At 41.0% G+C, this 23,892-nt stretch overlaps 1 protein-coding gene across 1 annotated transcript in view; it reads right to left on the reverse strand.

Annotated features, from left to right (window-relative positions):
- Positions 1 to 23,892, reverse strand: part of PEBP4 (phosphatidylethanolamine binding protein 4) — a 304,435-nt gene that overhangs the window by 141,178 nt on the left and 139,365 nt on the right. Inside the window, exon 4 of the mRNA XM_007476487.3 lies at positions 1,379 to 1,477. Within this exon, the coding sequence (XP_007476549.1) occupies positions 1,379 to 1,477 (99 nt within the window). The remainder of the gene's footprint in view (positions 1 to 1,378; positions 1,478 to 23,892) is intronic.

A 23,892-nucleotide genomic window follows, 5' to 3' on the forward strand; every position in this document is an offset into this window, starting at 1 on the left:
TTATGGTCCCTTCTAGCTTTAATATTTGGGTGTTCAAAGATTCTAGGAACTTGTTAATAGAAAATAGCCTTTGTTCTTGGGTTATAGCATAAGAATATTTTCCAAGAGACTCCCTCCTTCCCCTCTGCAGTGGGCCCTTTCCCTTAAGCACACCACCTAGCACATGTGCTCTTTCCTGATGGGAAGTCAGCAGCTACTCCAAAGGGGGGTAATTCCAATACCTTCTTCCTTTTCTCCTCTCACCTTGTGATCCTCTTAGCATAGCCGCTCTATGCAGGTGTCCTATGACACTTACTTTCAATGAGACCCTTTAAAAAATAAGCCTTACCTTCTGCTTAAGAATTAATATTCTGTATTGGTTCCAAGGCAGAAGAGTGGTAAGAGCTAGGCAATAAGGGATTGAGCGACTTGCCCAGTCACACAGCTAACAAGTGTCTGAGGTCAGAATTGAACTCAGAACCTCCGATCTCAAGGCCCCAGTGAGAGACTTTTGATAAGGGGTGGATGTGGGTTCCAACATTGTTCAACCCATCCTTTTAGAGAGGGAAGTCAAGAGTGTGGAGTAAGGAAGGCATCCGAGCACCTCTCTTTGGCCAGCAACCACTAACAGCAAGGACCAAACTTGCACTTTCTCAGCTGGCAACCGTGCTGGGAGCTATTTTCACTTGTCTGTGTATTGCCATCTCTCCCCCACCTCCCTCTGGGACTCTTTCAGGAGCTATTGACTATATAAACCCCCTTCCCTGCTCCAGAGAAGTTCATTGATTAGTGAATCTCCAACCTCATTCCCAGCACATCAGCAATAGAGGGCCAGAGCCTTGGCACACCACTTTGAAGTTTCCCAATCCCTCTGGAGGACTTTCAAACACTGCTGTGGAGCTACATTACATCATACCCATTCCCAGTGAAAGCATTCACAACTAATGGAAGAAAGGGGCCATGAGTTTAAGCCCCAAATTAAAAAAAAAAAATAAAACAAAACAGAATACTCATGCTTACCCCTTCAATGGCTCCTCAGCCTCTTCAGGCCACATCAGGAACACAAGAAAGGAAGGGCTGCCTATAGGAACCAGTTTGGTTAGAGCTGTCCCGGGTTCTGCCAACCGGACCAACCTGTACGGTATAGGGTCCTGAAATCCCAATATTTGGCTCCATGGCGCTCTAGCTCTCCCTCCCTGCCCCCAGACATCACACTTTGGTTTAGAAATGCAATTAGGAAATGAAGGGGGTTGTGGAGGACAGGTGGCTGGTGGGTGAAGCCAGGGGCTCTCTGATTATCCCAGACTCCTCTCCCAAAAGGGAACATGAAAACACCAACACGTTCAAGCTTTCAGCTCTCACCCTTCATGGATAAAAAGGTATTGATGAATCTACTCACACTGATATTAGCTATCAGCCAGTGTCTCCAGTAGCGATATTTTGGATGATTCTTGCTGGGGGCATCTGGATCAACCATCATCAATAAGTACTTCTTTTTCTGGAAGAAAAATCCAAAAAAAAGAGTTCAGTGTCATGGGTGACCAGGGCTTTGATGAGGACAAAAGAAGACTCTGATTGCCCCTCCCTCCATGCTAGCCAAGATACTCTGCTCTCATGGCAACCTATCCAGGGGCTGGCATTGCTGACACTGTTCAAGAGGAAGATCTGAGTTTTGTTGAATGGGAGTAGGGAAGCAGGGTACCGGGACCTCCCTTTAATGGAGGAGAATCTAGTAATCAACAAGTATTTGTTGAGCATCTACTATGTACCATCTTGGATATTTGGGGGGACACAGAAAACATAGAAAGTGGATCTCTGTCCTCAAGAAGGCTAGAGGTTGAATAGACTTACACAGACTTAGGAAGAGACATAAAATAATATTGCATAATACAAGTGCTAAAATATCTATTACCGACCATAAGTGCTTTCTGTAGTATTTCAGAGCTGAGAGTAGGCTGATGTTATCACAAAGAGTTTAATGAAAGAAGTGGGTTTGGAGTGGGGTCTTGGTTGGGATTTAGGTGGGAAAGAGGGAATTGGAGGGCATCTAGGGCAGAGGGGTTGGTGTAAGCAAATTCAAGATTACCATAAGAAGAAGGAAGAAGAAGGTTGGGCAGGTGGAATGGAGTTCTGTTTTAAGGCTTTAAAGAGAGCCAGAAATCTTATTCTTCATTTTTGGTCATGTCCAACTCTTTGTGACCCTATCTGTGGTTTTTGTGGCAAAGATACTGGACTGATGTGTCCTTCTCCAGTTCATTTTATAGATAAGGAAACTGAGGCAAACAGGGTTAAGTGACTTGCCTGGGGTCTCACAGCTAGTATCTGAAGCTAGATTTGAACTCATGAAGAGAAGTCTTCCAGAACTCTATCTATCATGCCATCTAGCTGTCAAATCTATATTTTGCAATGCACAGAGCCACCCAGCTCAATCCAGCAACCAATTGTTACATGTCTATGATGCACTATATACTATGCTAGATCCTAGCAAGGCAAAGAGAAAATGAAACAGAGCCAGACCTCAAATCCTCTGCTGGTGAGGAGGGACAAAACAGAGATACCACTGGTACAGTACAAGCTGGGGAATGATACAGGTGAGGGAGAGATCAAAGGGCACCTGAAAAATCTGGGAGACTCAGAACACTACTGACTAGGAGAAACGTGAAAATGGTGTTTAAGGGAGGTTGTGCTGGCAGTCATTTATAGGATTCATTCAAGGCAGGAAGCTGGAAGGCAAAGAAACCAAATAGGAGAGAACTATAGTAATCCAAAAAGGAAGCAGAGCACCCAGAACCACTTTGGTATCCCAGGGATCTTTTAAGCCAGAGATGACCCGGAGTGGGGAGCATTCTCAGGCCACCCCCAGATTTCTAGAGCTTTGCCTGGTTCCAGAGCAGCGTCCAAGATGGATTGGGGTGATTGGGTGTTAAATTAGTATATATTCAGGTGATGTGCCTAAAGCCAGGGCTTAGGATGGAAAAAGATGGGATGGGTTATACCTCCTCCCAGCTTCTCTTTGCCCTCAGCTAGACTTGAATGACTTGAGGATGGGAGGCTGAGAGAGAGAAGGAAACAAGGAAGAGTAAGAAAGAGAGAGGAAGGGATGCTCGGAAGGAGTTGGTATCCATTCTGGCATAGAGAGGCAGAATTGAAATCCTGGCAAAGTCTCCTGGAACTTCAGTCCTCAGGTTTTTCTCCCCACATTGAATCTAATGATGCCCAGAAAAAATTGTTTTCATTTTCAAGAAGTGTTTCCCTAACGTTCCCCTGGTCCAGCTAGGGATAAAGGTTCCATGGAGCCGGATCTCTCCTTGGCTTCATGTGCATGCTAGTGACTCTAAGATGGCTGGCCAAAACTCTCAGAAAACCTCTATCCTGATGTTTGCCCCAGGTCATCCATCTCCTGATTTTGCTCTTAACTACCCATCCTTCTTCAAAGAATTTGGCAGGAAAGAATAGGCTTTTGTGGTCCTGACCTTCTCATCTTTTGTCTCTGTGTGCCTAGGGAGCTGGTTCCTAGCCCTGCCACTAACCACATCCTCTAGTAGGAGCTCCCAAACACCCTCGCAAATGCTGGGGGGTTTCCACCTCAGTTTTCTCCCTCCTACCAGATGAAATGGGGCATGGGGATTTAACTCCTTGCTAGGCTCCATGGAGTCTGTCCCAGGCTCCTCCACCCCTCGCTGTGTGATCACTGAAGCATTTGCTCTAGGCAGAGAAGGAGGAGAGGAAGGGAGTCATTCTTTTGAGTAGACCAGACATGTGCAACTGATTTTTGGCAATTTTGACCTATCTATGAGCACAAAGAGCACAAAGCAAAATGTGTTAGTTACTAAGGCAGGTTGTATAGTTTGCTTCTCCACAGATTTTTTTTTCTAACTGTTCCATGTGTGCTTGTTCTGACTGCTCAACAGAGAGACATCCCCTTGAGGGCAAGGGCTAGTTTCTACTTCTCTGTGCCATACAACACCTAGATGTGACTACTTCCAATGAATTCTGAAAAGGAAGGGGTAAGGGACTGGTAGAGTGTGAGTCTGCCCAAAGGCAAGAAGATAAACTTTATATCTCAAAAGTCTCTTCCAATCTCTTATTTATGTATAGCCTTTGATGCAAAAGATAAAAAGTTGATAAAGTGTTGTGTGTCTGTAGTGACAACACAGAAGTCTCTTTGTGAGAGAAATCCAGAATTTGTGTTTTTAGCTTTAGTGCCAAAAGATAAGAATTATATTTTGTTTCTTATTTTTTTATTTCAGGAGAACTGCAGCTCCATAATGTTAATATTTAGAGTTGTTATTTGTATAATGATTTGTGGTTTTCAAAGTGCTTTACATAGCATTTTTTCTTCTGAGATTCTCCCTTAATTTGCATACAAATATGGAAAGGTTGGGTCCCTGAAGCATAACTTCTATTTTGGATTCTGGGGTATCCTATGGGTCTGGACTTCAAACATTATAGCTCATGAGCCCCCATTGGTGTACCATTCCTTGACAGTCAGTCATTAGACAGAAAATGTAAAGGCATTTTTTTATGCCATAGTCAGAATAGTAGTGGCAAACCATTCTTCCCATGAATCTGGCACATTCCCCTTGATAATATATACACTGAGTCTGTAGGAAGAATGGGAACAAACTTATAGTTCAAAAGTAAAAAGACATACTCATGGGCAACACATGTGGTTAAGGTTAGTAACTCCCCCCCATATTTTAGGTTTTGAAGTCCCTTTTTCTCCATGGAGTCCTTACAAAGCTTCTCCATGGGCACAGCATATCTGCTGGGTTCCCAGGATTCTACTCCTTATAAAGCACAATGACTATCATAAATCCATAGCTGACTCTTCTTCACTGTCAGAGGTCATGCTCCTTGAAGCTGCTTTTAGCCTTAAATAACTGCATCTCTGTATCCTTGTCTATCTTGAGTGCATGGTTTTGTTCCTTCAACTGCCTTGAGCTCTCTGAAAGTGTCTTTTTAACTGCTGATGGGGTATCTCCTTCTGGGAAGGAATTTAACAGCTAGACACCTTGGTTGATAGAAGGAAGAAAAGAGAAAATACTATTCTTCCTCTTTTCTCTCATTCCCTACACTCCCCGCCCTTGCCAACCCCATGAGGAGTTGGGTTCTTCCTTGACTACTGGCTCCTGCCAGGACTTTTGAACTGCTCACTGTCTCCAGAGCTTAGCTATTTAAAGCTTCCAGAGTCAGGGCCAATTTTCAGCCCAGCCAATCTGTTGCATCTTTTGACTCAGTCAAAGAGAAGTATTCATACTTGTAAAGGGATCACTGAATATTAACATCTTGCTAACAAATCGACAACAATTCATCTGTGACTATATCAACTGTGTAGCCTCACAAGGCAGCACGGTGCAGTGGAAAAAACAATAAATTTAGAGACACGGAGGCCTGGGTTCAAATCCCCTCTCCTCTCTCTCTCTATTATGTCCTTATAATGTTTTAAATCTCATTTTACAGATGAAAAGAATGAAGTGCCAAGAGGTTAATGAGTATTGGAGTTAGAATCCAAGTCCATCTCACCTGGCTCAAAAAAAAGAGACGAAGGAGAAGTTTTTTTAAAAGATGCGTTTACTCAGAGCTTTGACTCAAAATTCTGGCTTTTAAGTTTATTTGCCTCGAGTTCGGGATTTGCATGTTCCCAGCATTCTTTAGTTGTATCCCCTTCCTATTAGCTCCATTTGCAGAAGCCTCTTCTTGCTGTAACTCCTCACAGTTCCATATTCCCAGGTACAATCACTAATCACTGTATAGAAGGTAGTCAACAGATACATGGAAGTGTAGCCTCAGTAATGGGCAAGTGTTTTCAGATTTTTCAATATGGTATCTTGGTACCTTGGTAGGTTCCTTTGACACAGTACCTGAAGATACAGACACTTAATTGCTCATTACGGATGGCAACTGCAGGGCAGATAACTATTAGAACATTCTCTCCAAAGAACTCAAAGAAGCTCAGCCAAGAACTCAAAGTGGGTTATAAATTGATCTTGAGGTTTAACAAAAGCTCAGATAAAGAGGGAAGTGAAATAGTATCACATATCAAAAAGCATAACCACAATTAATGGAGGGAAAAAAGAAGTAACATTACGAGAGTCTTCTCTAGCCAACTCCTCCAGAAGGAGAAAATGAATAATGAATTCTAGTAGCAGATCACAAACCTGGCATGAAGAGAGGACATCCCATATAAATATGAGAGGAAATTTTATTTATTTTGCTGTTAGACATATCCTTCAGCTAAGAGAAGATGAGAAATTACTAATTTGCTATTTTACTTTCCAGATAGAAATGATCTTTCAATCAGTATCAGGACTGAATATATTAATGAATGAATAAAGCACTTATTAAGTGCTTACTAAATGCAAAGCTCTGTCCTAAACTCTGGGGATACAAATAGAAAAGTCAAATAGCCAGTCCATGCTCTCCAGGAGCTCACATGAGATGACACACATGGAATGTTTCAGCTGCAAGTAAGACAGAAAGGTCCCATAGTCCTTAGGGTGTAGGGGCAAAACATTTGGTGATACCTTTTAAAAATCATCTCCACTGATCAAATGATAACAGTTTCTGATATTGAATTGTTTGACTACACCAAGCACTTTGGTGGCAAGAACTTTCTTTTCTAGATCTTCAGTAAGTATGGCATTTGCACAGGATTAATAATTGCCAGGTTCCCTCTTCATGTGGGTTAAATCCCAAGATGATGGTTACAGGTATGGTGGCTGGAAGAATTGCTATTCCCAATGCTCTTGGGTTCAGGGTCTTGGACTATCTCCATCAGGATCCAAAGGAAGATGGTGGTCAAGATGGTGGTGGTGGTTGTTGTTGGAGTTGCTTGAGACAAATTGTCTCCTGTCTTTCCCTCAGGGTGCCTTGATACCTCAGTCAGGCTCATTTGCCTTTCCTATTATATTAAAGAGGCATTGATAAGGGGAACTGATATTATGGCCAATAAGAAGAGATTAAAAATGAAACAGAAATGATTGGAACCTTGGGAACAAGTGGCCATGCTATCACAGGGTTCCTCATAGACAGAGATGGGAATGCTGGCCATAGACTGATGTGTCCCCTAGACATTGGGAGAATGGATTTCAAAGCATGCAGAGAAAAGGTAGGAAGAATTCTATGGCTTATATTCTTAAAAGCAAGTTGATTTAAGAGGCTTGGGAGGCTCTCAAGAATGAAAATCTGAAGAAACAAATGCAAATTATAATGATTGAGGAATAAAAGGAGGAAGTATCTAAAAAGACTTATATGACTGCATAGGGGATTCATCCAGGAGTTCAAATTTTAAAAAGACAAATACAATAGATGGAAGAAAGAAGATGATTGAGAGTAAGTACAAAAAAATGGCATGATCCTATATAAATAGGAATGTGAAATCCCAGAATTACCCAAGGGTTGCATAATTTGTGTGCTAAGCCAACAAAAAAGGAGTGTTTTTTTAAAAGTAATGTTAGAAAGAAAAAAGGGATAAGTTTAGTGATGGAGTGGATGAGGTGAGAACAATGGATAATATAGACAGTTCTCATTTTATATAGGTGGACCCTTCCACAGACCTTTACTTACACAATGTGAATTTGCTGGAGAAGATGAGGAAGGAAGGAAGGGAGGGAGAGATAGAGGAAGAGGAGCAGTAAAGGGAAGGACTAGCATATGGTTCAAGGACATATGGGGACTGGGAACAGAAAAGTAAGAGCAGGAGGAGGAATATTCAGAGACCAAGGTCAGCCACTTTGGGGCCTGGCTGGAACCAAGAGGGAGAACATGTTGGGGCTAGTCATATGTTGTATGGACACAGACAGGAGAGGTCTAGTGACAGATGTAGATAGACATGGTGCCCATATACCTGAGTGTGGACAGAGGGAAGGAGTCAGGGTGGGGAACCAAAAGAGAGGGCACAGTACTGTATGGTAAAGTTAACAGATTTTTTTTTTTGAAATGTGAATTTCTTTCAGAAGTTCTTTACAATAAAGTCAATTTTCCATTATGTGAATTTATGTAAAGCTAGAACTTTCTGTAATGAGAAGGCACAACTACTTGGTTTTTCTTTTGCTTCTCTGATTGAGAGGAATGATCTTCAAAATGAAAAGAATAGAATGAAAATGGTTAGCAGGAAATTGGAACTCAAGCTAAGTAAAGAGCCAGTAAGAGAATATCTAGAGCCCCTCAGTGAGTTTCAGTGACCTGATCTAATGAATTACACATTCTGTGGATATGAATGCTGAACCATTGTTGGTGATATTTGAGGAATGAAAAGTGGGAGAGAGGCTGTAGGATGAAAGATGGGTAAATGCTAAACTGATTTTATTAAAGGAGCTAAGAAAGTATGGTTTTCAAACTGGTTTGGTTTTGGTTCCTGGTATAAAAAGATAATTTAAAATGGTAGTTTTGGGGTTCAGTAGTGCCTCAGTAGATATAGACTCAGGTCTACAGAGAGGAGGTCCTGAGTTCAATTTGACCCCAGACACTTCCTAGCTCTGTGACCCTGGACAACTCACTTAACCCCCATTGCTTAGCCCTTACCACTCTTCTGCCTTGGAACCAATACACAGTACTGTAAGGGTAAGGGTAAAATGGCAGTTTTTGTTTACTTAAAAAGGGATTAAGTTATCATTGTGAGATAAAATAGATTCATTCAGAGCAATGCTTCTAGGTCACCTTCCTTTTTTTTTTTTAAACAGGGTTGATAAGTCAAGGAAATACAATCAATGTGATATATGAATGTAATCAGCTCAAAATTCATTTACATAAGACTCTTATAGATTGAGGTTGGTAATTCAAAGCGTCTGGACAGTGTGAGAGATAGAGCTGATGAAAACTTGAGAGAAGAGAGATCCTGGTCTTCTGGCTTCCAGCTTCAAGAGAGAAGACACATATTTTATATTTTCTCCAGGGAGAGCCCTGAAGGGAGAGAAAGACTCCAGGAAGAAGCTGACATGTAGAAGAGACAGCATTTCAATCATGTCCCAATCCCTAGCTTAACACACTAGAGATTTCAGGGAATTTCCCCTTAGGTAAGATCTTGGTCTTTCTCCTTCTCTCTCCCTGTCTGTCTCTCTCTCTCTCCCTGTCTCTATCTCTCTCTCTCTGTCTCTGTTTCTCTCTCCTCTCTCTCTCCCTCTTTTTTTGTTTCTCAGTATTTTACTCACAATAAGAGAGTTCATTCACTCTCTTCTTTGCTGGATGTATCCTCACCTGCATATCTGTTTATTATCTGCTTGAATAAATGGGTTTATTGCTGTTTATTGTGTCTGGTCTTCATGTAACAAATTCAATGGGAAGGGAATTAAGCCTTGGCTATATAGCTAGAAGCACTTCTAAATGGGCTTTGAAGCCCTGGTTACTTGTGGTCTAAGCTTGGTTCATGATAACCTTGTGGACTAAAAAGATCTGACTTGGAGCCTGGAACAGTTAGGTGGAGCCAAAGCTAGTTTGCCAACCAACCCAAAGTATGTTGAGTAATCTATCTATCAGAACCTGGCAGGAAACCCATAGTGGTAGCCACAGGATTCTGTCATTGGCCCTGTTCTGGTAAACTGTTTAAAATCAGCGACTTGGATGAAGACACAGCTTACATGCTTATCAAATTTATGGATGACATGAAGTTGGCAGGACTGTCTCTGACAGAATAATCTTCCAAAAAGAGCTCAGAAGTTGTACTTTTAATGTGGGGAAGATATGGCTTGACAATAATTCACTTGGAAAAGATCTGGGGGTTTTAGCAAATTATAAGCATAATAGAAATCAACAGTGCAACAGGGCAGCCAGAGAAGCTTTGGAGTCCCTTATAATATATACAGAATTACAGAATGCTAGAGTTGGAAGGCCACTCAGTGATTATCAAGTCCAAGCCATGGCTGACAAAGAGCAGTGTCTACCTCATACCCAACAAGATTTCAACAAACCTTTGTTTGAAGGCCCCCAATGAAGAGAAACTCACTTTCTCTTTGGGGATAGCCCACTCTATTTTAAGGTAGTTCCAATAGTTAGGAAGTTTTTCCTCTTAGTAAGCCTAAATTTGCTTCTTTGCAATTTCTACCCATTGCCTTATACCCTCTGGGAATAAGCAGAACACTTCCATCATTCATCCATATGACATTCCTTCAACTACATGAGAAGACAGGTACCATGCTCTGCCCCAAAGCCTTTGTTTCTCTAAGATAAGCATTCCTAGTTCCTTCACAGATGAGATCCTCCTGTGGCAAGTGCTGAAGTCCTTTCAAGATTTTGGCCACCCTCCTCTGGACATGCTTCAGCTTGGCTATATCCTTCCCCAGAATATGAAATGTAGATGTAGTCTGATCAGGGCAGGAAAAAAAAAAACAGGACTATTTCTCACTTCCTTATTACTGAACACTATGCCATCTTACTTTGTTAAGAAAATCTTTTTTTTTTCCAAGAAAACCTTTCTGATGGAACATGGGAACCCTTCCCTGCCTTGCCAGTTGCTATTATTCTTTCTAAATCTCTAAATAAAAAAAGTGCAAATATTTTATACCATGTTTAACAAGGCTATATGTATGCATCATAAAGAATTTTGTGTGTATGTTGGGTGCAATTAATAAAGAGAAATAGTCCTGTCCAAAAAATGGGGTCATGGAGAGTCAGATGTGACTGAAAAATGACTGAACAACAATGATACTATCTTAATATGACCAAAGACCAAATTAGCTTTTTTATATACTATATAACACTTTTGGTTCCTATTAAACTGGTAATCCACTAAGACCCCCAGTGCTTGTTTTGGTAAATCATTGTCTTAACCCTATTTCCCTCATTTTGTTCTTGTAAAGTTGATTTTTTGAACCCATCAAAAATTTTAACATTTATTCAATACTGAATTTTATCTTGTTCAATTTTTAAAAATTATTAGTCTGTTTGTTACATTAAAATTCCCAGGTATCTCCCTTCCTCCCTTCCCTCTCCTTCCCACACTAAATAAGGCATCATTTGACAAAAAGACGTATATATAAAACTATGTCTTGCTTGTTTCTATTTATCAGTTCTTTCTCTGAAAGTGGACATATGTAAGTCATTCTTCAAATAATGTTTCTGTTGCTTATATAATGTTCTCTTAGTTCTGCTCATTTCACTCTTCATAATTTCATGTTTTTTTTAATTAACCTGTTCATCATTTCTTATGGTGCAGTAGTATTCTATTACAATCATATGTCACAATTTATTTGGCCATTCCCCACCCCCCAGTTGATGGGCATTCCCTCAGTTTTTAGTTCTTTTTTCATTATCGTTTAAAGAAATGCAAATCTGAGATATTCTCTCATGCCTATCATATTGGTTAAAAAGATAAAAAGCAAAATAACAAATGTTGGAAGAGATATGGAAAAATGGGGATACTAATACGCTGTTGGTAGAACTATAAACTTATCCAATTATCTTGGAGAGCAACTTGTAATTATGCACAAAGTTCTAAAACTGTATATACCCTTATGTCCAGAAATACCACATCTGGTTCTGTTTTCTCAAGTGATCAGGGAAAATGGAAAAGAATCTATTTGTTCTAAAACATCTTGTTCAATTTGTCCCAATATCAGCCTGTCAAGATCTTCTGAATTTTTATTCTTCCTGTTCTGTCTCTTAGTAACTATGTGACCTCAAGTGATTCACTTACCTTTTGGGGTCTCATTTTCCTTAGGAGCTTGGACTAGATGACTTTTAAAAAAATTATTTAACTTTATTACTGTTGCACCATTTATACAATTGCATATAATTTCAATGCATCCATTGTACATTTTGGTTTTTTTCCTCATTTTTTGTGTATTTTTTTTTCATTTTCCAATGAGTGGTGTGTTGGTGTCTGTAACACAGAATGGAAGAGAAAATGGAACTGCAATGAATGCAGATTTTTTTTTCATTTCCATTGACCAATAAACAGAACTACAGGTGCATCCAACCACGGACATGCATTAACTTGTCATGAGAAATCTAGGTAGTCTAAGTAGCACGAGAATGTTTGTTACTCCCAAAAATATCTGGAGAAGAAGAATGGAGGATTGGCTTGGACTAGATGGCTTCTAATGTCAATTCCAGTTTTTAATCTATGAATTCTGACTCTGTTATTTGGTGGGTTAGCAGTTCCTCCCAGATTCTTCCCAATTGGAGATTTCTAACAATGCCATCTATAATCAAACCACACTATCTTTCACATGAGTCTATTTATGTTTTTTTGGGGGGGTTGGTTTAATATGAGTATTCTCTTACAGCAATGACTGATATGGAAATATGTTTTGCATAATAGTACATGTATAATCCAGATTAAATTGTTTGCCACCTCTGAGAGGGGAAGGGGAATAATTTAGGGGAAATGTATGTTGAAAATTATTATTACATGTAATTGAAAAAATTAAATATCTTGGTATAAAAATAAAAATTTTTAAAAAAGGATGCCATCTATATTTTATTGAAATCATTGATAGTGTACAATTCCCTGGGCATTCCCTTGAAGACATCCCTCCATGTTGATATGGATTCATTAATGATGACTCTTTGGAAGTGGTCATTCAGCCAGTTGCAAATTCACCTAATTGCATGTTTCTAACCCTCATTTTTTTTCCATTTCCCCCCAAGAACAGTATGAGAGCCATCAAATGCTCTGTTAACTCTTGGTGTAAACATATAATAATGTAAATGAAAATGACAGAAACCCCAACTGAATAGTCATTAGAATGGCCAGTCTTAGTCCTGGAGAAGAATTGAGAAAATATTTGTCCCTTCTTCCTTTGCGAAGGTGGGAAAGGGGGATGACTATGGATGTGCATTTTTACACATATCACTAGACATAGCTGATATATTGGTTGGTTTTGCCAATCTGCTTTTTGCTTCTTTTGTTTTGATTTTTGATACAAGGAATGATTTCCTGGTGACGGGTCTGAGGAAGTAGATGTTCAGAAATAAAAATGACATAGAAGCAAAGGCTAGCAATAGAATTAAGAAAAATTAAATAATATCCAGGTAAACTATATCTAGAGTAGTCTCCTTATCTGCCAGTTTTCTAGTAGCCCATCACAAAACCAAATTAAGTTCTTCTGGTGAACTTAATTTTTTTAAACCTTTACCTTCCATCTTGGAATCAATACTTTGTATTGGTTCCAAGGCAGAAGAGTGGTAAGGGCTAGGCAATGGGGGTCAAGTGACTTGCCCAGAGTCACACAGCTGGGAAGTGTCTGAGGTCAGATTTGAACCTAGAACTGCCTGTTTCTAGGCCTGATTCTCAATCCACTGAGCTACCCAGCTGCCCCCTAGTGAACCTCATACTTACTGAGTCATCCTGGCTCTTTCTGACCACCACTTCCTTTCCTAGATGTTCACTAACCATTGCTTTAACAGTACATTCTGGAATTTTTCCAGGAGTCAGATTTAAGCTCCCTAGCCTATGGTTTGCACATTCTTGTCTCTCTCTCTTTCCCCCCCTTAAATTGGGACATCTCTAATCTAATCTCTATCTCTAATACTTTAGTCTCCCATTCTCCACCATCTCTCACAAAGGTGGTGACAGTCCCCCCTCACCCTACCCCAACCAGGTCATAGATTCACCACAGACTCATGGGCACAGGAAGCATATTAACAACTGACATATGTCTAGTGGAGCATCACTAAGGGTAGTGAAAGAAGCTGAAGGGAGAGAAGTTGAAACCTTCTCATACTGGTTGAAAAGACTAGGAAGTGTCAAACTATTGTTTTTCATCTTTGTGATTGAATGACTTGGGATTTTCAGAGTGAGTTGTCTCTTCACCCATGAAGGCTATCACTATTCCTCTTATTTAATAGGAAGTTTTCTAGGGGGGCATGGAGATGGCTCAATGGATAGAGAACCAGACCTGGAAGATGGGAGGTCCTGGGTTCAAATCTGGACTCAGACACTTCCTAGCTATGTGACCCTGGGCAAGCCACTTCCCCCCAATTGTCTAGCCTTCACCATTCCTCTGTCTTGGAACTGAGACAGAAGATAAAGGTTTTTAAAAAATAGAAAGTCTTCTAGAATTGTCATAGACAAAAAATTCACTTCTCTGTAATGAATCTGGTAACGAGGTTTGTAGATGGTAGGAATCTCATAAATGCTCATTGAATTAAATTGGAGAAGACATGAAGGGGAGAGGAGAAGGAATGAGAGGTGCATTAGCTGTCTCCAAATATTTGAAGGTTTGTCATATAGAAGAGGGATTAAGTTTGTTTCACCTGTCCCCAGAAGGCAGCATGGTGTAATGGACAGAGCACTGGACCCAAGAGTTAGGAGGTCATGGTTTCAAATCTGACGTCAGGCGCTTATTAACTGGGTGATCATGGATAAGTCACTTAATTTCTATGTGCCTTAGTGTCCTAATTGACAAAATAAAGGGGCTAAACTTCGTGACCTCTGGGTCCCTTTTCGCTCCAAATCTATGATGCTACCAAGCCAAATCCCAAAGAAACCGATTTCATGGGGTTTAGAAGGGAGCTTCCTAACAAATGGAGCTGTCCAACAGTGGAATGGATTGCCTGCTAAGAGAATGAGTTCCCTGTCAGTAGGGGTGTTCAAGTGCTTTCTGGGACTGCTGGACATGCTTCAGGCAGAGGTTGGATTATATGGATTCTAAATTAAGTAACACTAGACAAAACACACTTCAGTGTAGGAGATCTGGCCACATCTTTATGGCTGCACTTTGCCCCCCAAGCCAGTTCCCAATCCATGATAAAAACATAGGACTATTTCTTTGAATGCCATGCTCATTTAACTCTTTAATATAGCCTTTGGTATACAGGATGTTACCAAAGGCATACTGAGAGTCTAAATAAATCCCCCCTGGTACACATGCTTATTCCTCAAAGAACTCTAATGGACCATTAAAGCATTAGAATCTCTCAGAGAAACCAGGTCTCCCCCTCCCTTCTTCAGTAAGTCAGACTTTCCGCAGTGTTGCCAATCATGTAAAATACTATTGCCTTGCCTGATGTACAGGTAGACAGATTTCTGGTCTTTGGTAGTTCTCTGGCCCCAAGGCTATTCGTACCTATTAATGACTCACGTTTGCCAATTGCTTGAGTTCTATCTTTGAGTTTTTAGGGGGGTGGCGGTGACGGTGGCAATGGTGATGCCACCATTAGACCCAAATATCTAGTTTGCTGGTTGGCTCTGGAGAATTCCTGTACATTGATCACTATTGTCTGGCATCTCCTACCTATTTCAAACAACAACTAAAAGTAGGAATTGCCATAATCTCTTGCTTAGTAAAAACCAAGAGGAAAACCCACACATTGTCTGAGCATCTCTATCATTGCATTCATGGAATGGTTCCACCCATTCTCTGATTGGGTTCCTGCCAAAGACACATTTAAGAGACCTTTCCTCTCCTCCCGGGCTTTGAGGACAGGGGTCTGCTTTTTCAGCTTACTTTAAACAAAAGTTCACCTCTGGGTTTCCATTCTCTAGAAAAATCTAGGCTTAGCCCAAACAATCACCCCTATCTGGCTGGGCTTGGTCACCCCCCAACAAGTGTTTACTCAAGGTCAAGGAGAAGACTAAGACACTCTTGACTTTATTCCCTTAACATTCTCTCTTCTCTCCCAGATTCATTCTTCTGAGGGCAACTGCCACCATCCCATGTCTCTGAACAAGAAGGGACAGCCATTTTTACCTCAATAGAAGTAGATTAGACTCTTTTATTGGTTATGGATTTTAGGGAGTTCAATGATTCTTAAATGTTTTCTCTTCAATCTATTTTTGTTGTTGTTAATTGATCTTCAGTCTATTTTCCCATTATTTTTATTTCTTGTCAATCTGCTTTTCCTTTGAAATACCTGAAATTTTCATCCCCCCAGTCTTTTGATATTGTTTTAGTATTTCTTATTTTATCACAGAATCATTAACATATTTAATAAAGTCATTTATGTCTTATTTAAAAAAATAGAAAGAGCTAGACACACATTTCCCCCCAGTCTTTGATATTGTTTTAGTATTTCTTGTTTTATCATATAATCATTAGCATATTTAATAAAGTCATTTATGTCTTATTTAAAAAAATAGAAGGAGCTTAGAAACATGAAGTCCAAAAAGATTTAGCAGGTAGAAGATGGGATCAAATGAGATAATATTTCTTTCTTCCTTTAAAAAAAATAACCCTTACCTTATGTCTTTGAATCAATATTGTGTATTGGTTCCAAGGCAGAAAAGTGGTAAGGGCTAGGCAATGAGGGTCAAGTGACTTGCCCAGGGTCACACGGCTAGGAAGGATATGAGCCCAGATTTGAACCTAGGACCTCCCATCTCCAGGCCTGGCCTTAATCCATTGAGCCACCCAGCTGCCCCTGAGATAATCTTTCTAAAGTCCTTAGCACTGTGTGTGGCACAGAGTAGGTACTTTATAAACACTTGTTCCCTCCTTTGCCTCATATTGTCCCCCAATTTGATAAAGGGGGAAGCCCTCGTTCTCTTGCCATTCCAGGCAGTCTCACAAGTTGGAGCATTTCCAATCATCAAAACCACATATGTTTGTTGTGCCCTTTACAGGGTATGAAGTACTTTCACATCCATTCTCATTCAGTCTTTAGATAGACCTTGTGAGATAGGTAGGGCTGGCGGTGTTATCCCCATTTTGTAGATGAAGAAACTGCAGCTCAGTGCAAATAAAGTGATTTGTCTAAGGTTACACAGTGAGTAGCGAGCGGAGCTGGGACTCAAATCTGGGGCTCCTGGTTCTTAGTTTGGTCTTTATCCTCCCACGGTACTGCTGTTCCATAGGTAAAACAGTAGATGGTGATTTGGAACCTTAGTCATTATTCACGCGCTGTGTCTTAACAGGCCTTCATCCCTCCCTTGCAAAGACTGACAGGACTCCCCCAAGAGTCTTTAAAGTCAGGGGCCCATTCTTTCCCCATTTGATGAATAGAGAAACCGAGGCACTGGGAGGGCCAATGGTTTCCCCCAAGATCATTCAGTGAGTTTGCAAGAGTTAAGAATAAATAATCTCTCGAAAGTCGCCCCTCCTCGTTCGGTACTGAAGGTACCGGGCCCATCTTGGACTTGGTATTTCCCAGCTCTTTTTTTTGTTTTGTTTCCCCAGGTTTTGGTCTAGTTCAGTGTCCTTGGACAAGAGGATCATTACACTAACCCCAAATGCCTCTCTCTCTCTCTCTTCCTAGGAACTCCTAACCCTCCCAGCTGTTAGCCTTCCAGGTACTAACCCTGCTGGGGGACGGCAGCAACCCCAAGAGACTTAGCCCAGACAAGCACCCCCATCTGGCTGGGCTTGGTCACCCCCAACAAGTGTGAAAATACCACCTTTGCAGGCCAGAATCCGAAAGAAATTGGGAACCTGCTGTTAGCTACATTCCCACTCCTTCTCATGTTTGCTGTTATTTTTTAACACTTTTTTTTTTCATAAAAGCACTATCCTCTTCCCCAGAGCTTGCCTGTAGCGAAGGCATGGTCTGTACAACTGCAATTATTTCAGAGAACAGATGGAGTGAGGAGCAGAAAGTCTGTTAATAGTAATAGAAATGCTACATGTTAACCTGGACAGCACATGATGACAGTCCCATGACTACCCGTTCTGTTCCTACCAGCTGGGCAGCCAAAGTAGGAATGAGATATTCACAAACAGCCATCAGCCATGTAGCCACCTAAAGTTAGAACTCAAATTCCTTCACACCAGGGGCTTTGGAGACCACGGGGGCTCGGGCCGAGCGCGCCAAGGGCCAGCCCACCCTCTGGGCCTACAGCAGGGGGCGCCAGGCCATCCCTTGGGCCCGTAGCAGGAAGGGCCAAGCCGTCCCTGGGGCCTGGGTGTGTAGAAGGCCGCTCAGCCCTGGTTTACTTCTAAAGGTCACCTCAGCTCCCCTGGCCACCTGGGGCCTCCCCCTCAGGCAGATCCGGCCAGGGGCTGGCATTTGAGGGAAAGAAGAGTCTGTAGGGGTCAGGCCCCAAAAGAAGCATCTGAGGGCCAACTCAGGATTCGGGTGCTCCCTGCCAAGAAGTTGTAGAGATCCCAGGAAAGAAATGAAAAACAGAAAGAGGCATGAAATAGTTTATATGGATATAGATATGTATGGATATGGATATATACACATTGTAATAATATATGTTATAAATATATAGAGAGAAGATATCATTCGTAAAAAATAATTATTATACATATTATTAATATATAAAGAGAGAGAGCAGGTATCATTTGACAAAAAATAATAATTATATATATTATAAATATATAAATAGAGAGAGCAAATATTTTTGACAAAAATATATATTATAAAGATATCTATAAGCATATATACTAGAGAAGGTATCATTTGACAAAAATAATAATATATATTATAAATATATCTATAAGTCTATATACTAGAGAAGGTATCATTTGACAAAAAAAGTAATAATATATATATTTTGTCAAATACTTTCTCTAGTGTGAGTTAAGGAGGGAGGGAAGAAGATGCTTGGAACTTTAATGTAGCAAAACAGACAAATAAATAAATTATATTGAAAAAAAAAAAGAAGAGATGAGCCAAGCTTAGCTTCTTGATTTCCTGGAAGGTAAGCATGGGGGTTCTTAATCTTTTTTTCTGTACAGACTCCTTTGGCAGTCAAGTGAAGTCTGTGGACCCTTTCTTAGAATAATGTTTTAGTATTTTATGAATCATGTTTCAGACTCAAGTTCACAGAAGCCAGGTTAGGAACCCCTGGTTTAGCTCCATGAATTTAGTAGCCATTGTTGGGTTCCCAGAAACCAAAGCCCAAGGCATCAGTGGCCTGAGGGATCCACAATGAATAAGAGGTAGATAAAGATGGCACTGAAAAAGGCCCATCTTAAGTCACAAGTCAGGACCCAATTTTGCCACTCTGGACAGTCTCCCCTATGTGGGTGTAGCATATAGGAAGAGCCTACCCAAGTCCTAAGGAGGGGCTCATGACCACTTAATGGGTCCTGTGTTGGTTGATCTGTGGCTAGATCTACTGAGCTGAACAAAGCTTAAAAAATTATGCCATTATCTCGGTCTCACTCGGACAGGTCTGGAAACTGAGTTTGGAACAGCCTCGAGATTGTGAGGAATAGAAATGAGATCAGAACTTGTTACCTCCGAGTTTTCCGGTGTGCCTCTGGCTCAGGGGTTCAATGGATGCTGTTAGAAGCAGGCCAGAAAGTGGCTTCTCCCAGCCAGCTTGAGACTGCAGATGCTATGGAGGGATTTCACCTCCCTGGAGGACTGGGTAGCACAATGGCAGAAGGCGCTTGACTCAGAGAAACCATTACATGTTGCCAACAAGCAAATCTTTGTAGTCTATATGTTTTAAATTTCACAAATGTCCAGAGATTTAGGTGTGGAGTGGATTTTTGAAATGCAAACAAATACCATATAATCAAGAATAGAAGTCAACTCCAATTTGATTTCTTTGCCTATTGGGTTCTGCCTGTACCTCTCTCCCTTAATCCAGTTTGACAAATATTTATTAAATGCCTGCCCTATGCAAGGTATTGTATTGGATGGGAAAAAAATCAAACCAGTTCATACTCTTGAGGGGCTTAAATTCTACTGGGAATGGGAAATATCATTTATTTTGATAAATAATATAACATTTATATCTATAGTATATGCAATATAATATTATCTATGAATATATTATATATTTATATTATATAATAACATAATGTATATACCTATATTATATAATATAAAATATATACATATATTTATATATAACATATACAATGTTATATACATTATATATACAACATTATATAATATAAATATATGTTATATGTTTATATTATAAATAAGACATTTGGATAAAATAATATATATAATAACTCATGTAAAGAGTGCTTTAGGACTTACAAAACACTTTTCTTATAATAACCAGGTGAGATAGTTAGCCTAGTTATTATCATTATTGCAGTTTTACATGTAGGGAGATGTGTCCAAGTATGATTCCCAGCTCCTACAGTATTTTGTTCATTGGAGGAAATTCTTTTTGGAGTAGGCCTCCCAAAAACCTGTGAATGGTCTCTGCAGCTTGGAGTTATCACCCAACCTGGATCCTGATTGAGTAAACATGAATTCCAAACTGCAACCAAACCGCATATTCTAGACCAGGAGTGTTCATCTGGTGTCCACAGACTTGTTTTTAACAATATATATTTTTATCATTATTTCAATATAATTGTTTCCCTCTGTAACTCTCAGTATTTTATTTAATGCCTTTAAAAATATATTTTTGAGAAGTGACCTCTAGGTTTCATCAGACTGCCAAAAGAATTCATGACACACAAAAAGGCTAAAAACTCCTGCCCTAGACTGTAGTGTTGGCTGGGAGGCATCAAGAGTGATCTCTGCAATGCTCTCTAGTTCTGTGCTGAGGAGCTAGCACTTTCTAGATTGCCAACTGTCAGGAGTTTCTCAACCACTTAGTATGGGTTAACCATTGTGCTCCCATCTTACTGGAGAGGCTAATTAGGACCTGGAATTTGTACTCTCAGGAGACTGCCAGAGGTGGTAGTCATTTGGGAAGGCATATAGAGAGCCTTTAATATCAATTTCAGTTCCTTGCTAATTCTGATTTGGTTAAATGCCTTTTGCTTTGAATGGGAGCATCACATAGTTTGATCTAGTATAAAGAGATACATTCTTGGTAGGGGCTTGGAGCTGTGAATTTGAAAAGACAATTACTCCAAGGGTACCATGACTTAGATAGTGGAGGTCATACTCCAGGGGTCCTGGAATACACATGAATGAACTGAAGCTCAGAGACCTCAGAAGAGGGAAATGCCCAGGGCCACACAGAATGAGAAAGGTTTTGAGCCCAGATTTTTAGGTATGTGCTGCCTTTAGATAATGAGGTAGTTGGAAGAGGACGAGAGAACTGTGGGGAGGGAAGTGGGGATGGGGAAAGGCTCCATGGAGGAGGGGGCTCCTGAGCTTAGGCTCAGAGAAGGTATCTGAGAGCCAGAGATAAGAGGAAGTTGGTAAACACTGGGTCAATGAACAGGGATGGGAGACAGAATATTGTTTGAGGGAGGAAGTGTACTCCAATTTGGTTGGAATGTACAATAAATGAGGAGTCCTATAAAATGAGGCTGGAAAGGTAGGATAGAGCTGAATTATGAAAGGTTTAAATGCCAAACTAAGCAGTTTCTATTTTATTCAAGAGACAATGGGGAGCTAGTGAAGGTTTTGGAGCAGAGGGGTCACATTGTCAGACTAATACATCAGGGAGATTATTTTGGCAGTTGTGTGAAGATGGTTTGGAGAAGGGAGAGACTGGGAGGCAGGGAGGCCAATTAAGAACCATCTGCCATCTGTCAGTCTCTTCACATTGCTCTCCAACTAACTCTACACATATCTATGAATCCACAAGTTTATAAAATACAGATTTTTTAAAAAGCCTTACCTTCCTCCTTAGAATTAATACTGTGTATTGGTTCCAAGGCAGAAGAGCGATAAGGACTAGGCAATGGGGTTAAGTGACTTGCCTAGGATCTCACCCTTCGAGGTTTGAGGCTAGATTTGAACCCTGGAGCTCCCATCTCTAGACCTGGCTCTCTCTATCCACTGAGCTACCCAACTACCCTCTAAAACACAGATGAGTGCAATTCTCAGTCCCTTTGATGAGGAGACTTTACTTCTCTGAATACCTGTAGAGTGTATAGAGACATCTGTGGGGTCAGGAGTAAAGGGTAGAGGAGTACTTCTCCATCACCTTTCCTTCTAGATCTGAGCCTATGAAATTCTATTCTTCCAGGAAGCTCAGAGTTCCCTGCCTCACTGATCACTGCACAGACAGCATGATGTAGTGGAAAGGCTAATAAGACAGTGCTAACTTCTACCTCCACTACTTCTAGTCTGTGTGAATTGGGGGAGGTCATTTCAACTCAGTTTCTTTAAAAAAGGAGGAGGGCTGGTCTAGAACCAGGGTTCTTAGACTGGTATCCATGAACCCCTGAGGAATCTAGATCTAGGCATAGATTTCAGAACTTGGATGGGAGGGAAAAAAATTACATTTTCATTTCAATATGCAGGTATTCCTTCACATCACAACTCTCCCCTGTGTGGTTTCAATATGTCTTGGGTTGGCATAAGAAATTAAATGGGGGGGGGGGTACAGCTAGCTGGCTCAGTGGATAAAGAGTCAGACTTGGAGATGGGAGGTCCTGGGTTCAAATCTGGTCTCAGATCCTTCCTAGCTGTGTGACCCTGGGCAAGTCTCTGAACTCCCATTGCCTAGCCCTTAGAAACAATACATAGTATTGATTCTAAAATGGAAGGTAAGGGTATAAAAAAAAGAAAAATTAAATGGGAATTTGTTGGGAGTTTTGCAGAAGCTGCAGAGAATACACGAAGGTCAGCAGATGATACAGAAAAAGTTTAGAAACTATAGAGCCTATGACCAAATACTGAACCCAAATTTTATAATAAGGTACTATAAATGCCCCACGAAAGAAAAATAAAAATAAAAATTCAGACTTCTTCTTGGCTATAAAGTGGGGGGCAAAATATTTTACATGGATTTTCCAGGTCCTCAGGGGCACCCACACCCTTAACTGCTATGATGTGGAAGCAATATCTATCAGTGGTTTCCTTTGTGATCCCATGTTTTGCACATTTAAAAACATTATTATGAGTTCATAGGATTCACCGGCTTTCCAAAGAAGTCTATGACATAAGAAAAGTTAAGAGCCCTGGAGATGACCTCTCTGATCCTTCCCAGATCTCCATCCAGTTATCTTAGGCATGGCAACAGCTGCAAGGTCACCAGCTGGTGACACAGTGAATGAAAAACTGAACCTGGAGTCAGCAAAGCCAACATCCACATCCAGTCTCAGTCACTTACAAGGTGTGTGACCCTAGGCAAGTCACCAGACCTCCCTGTGACTCAGTTTCCTCAAAAGTGCTACTGTCAATATTTAGCTGCTTCTGACTCTTTGTGACCCCATTTGGGGTTTTCTCAGCAAAGATACTAGAATGGGTTGGCCATTTCTTTCTCCAGCTCATTTGACAGAGCAGGAAACCAAGGCCAATGGGATGAAGTGGCTTGCTGAGGGTTACTCAGCTAGGAAGTATCTGAGGTTAGATTTGAACTCAGGTCTTCCCAACTCCGGGTCCTGTGCTCTGTCCACTGTGCCACCTAGCTGCTTTTTCCTCAGAAGGAGGTGCCAACAGAATAAACCCTCTCTTCCCACATTGCCTACCTCAGAATAGTTTGTTCAGGCAAAATGATCAGCCCCATCTTCTCAAGAGCAAATGACTTCCCCAAGGTCCCATGGCTTCTAGGCAGCAGAGCCTTTAAACACACACCTCCTGATTCCTAGGGAAGAGTTCTTTCTCCTCTGTCATACGTCTTGCCATGGACCAGCCTTTGGCACCTACCTATTAATCCAACGCCAGCTCAAAGGTGGCATATTTTCTTAAACAACCTCAAGTCTGAAAGTAACCAGTGACCTGGGAATAGAGAGTTTAGCTGTCTGCATTGAAAAAAAAATGTCTTTCCTTGTCTGGGTGTCCGCCGTAAGGGACTGCTGGCCAAAGTATGGATGCTGACCTAAATAAGCAGCCGCTGCGGGGCAGGAGCCCGGGGTCAGAGAGGACCGAGACCCTTGACTCTGGTCTATTTGCGGAATTTGTCGTCGAGGTGGTCAGCAAACCGAACCCAACAGCAGCCCTCCTCCACCCCCACGACCGCCATCATCTGAATTTCCTTACCAGGCAACATGGCAAGAGAGTGGGGACAGAGTGGCATTTCTGTGAGCTGGAGTCAGCTTTCTATTGGGAGGACTCCGGTCCCTTAAAGCTCGGAGCACAATCTGATTCCATCTAATCTGCTTCAATTCAACTCCAACCCTTGCTCCATGTCAGGAAAAACAGCCTTCTCCCATAAGGCACTCTAACCTAGTGGGCATGCACTGAGCTGGGAGCCAGGACGTCGGAGCG

This window comes from Monodelphis domestica, chromosome 1, assembly GCF_027887165.1.
Source record: "Monodelphis domestica isolate mMonDom1 chromosome 1, mMonDom1.pri, whole genome shotgun sequence".
Lineage (NCBI taxonomy): Eukaryota > Metazoa > Chordata > Mammalia > Didelphimorphia > Didelphidae > Monodelphis > Monodelphis domestica.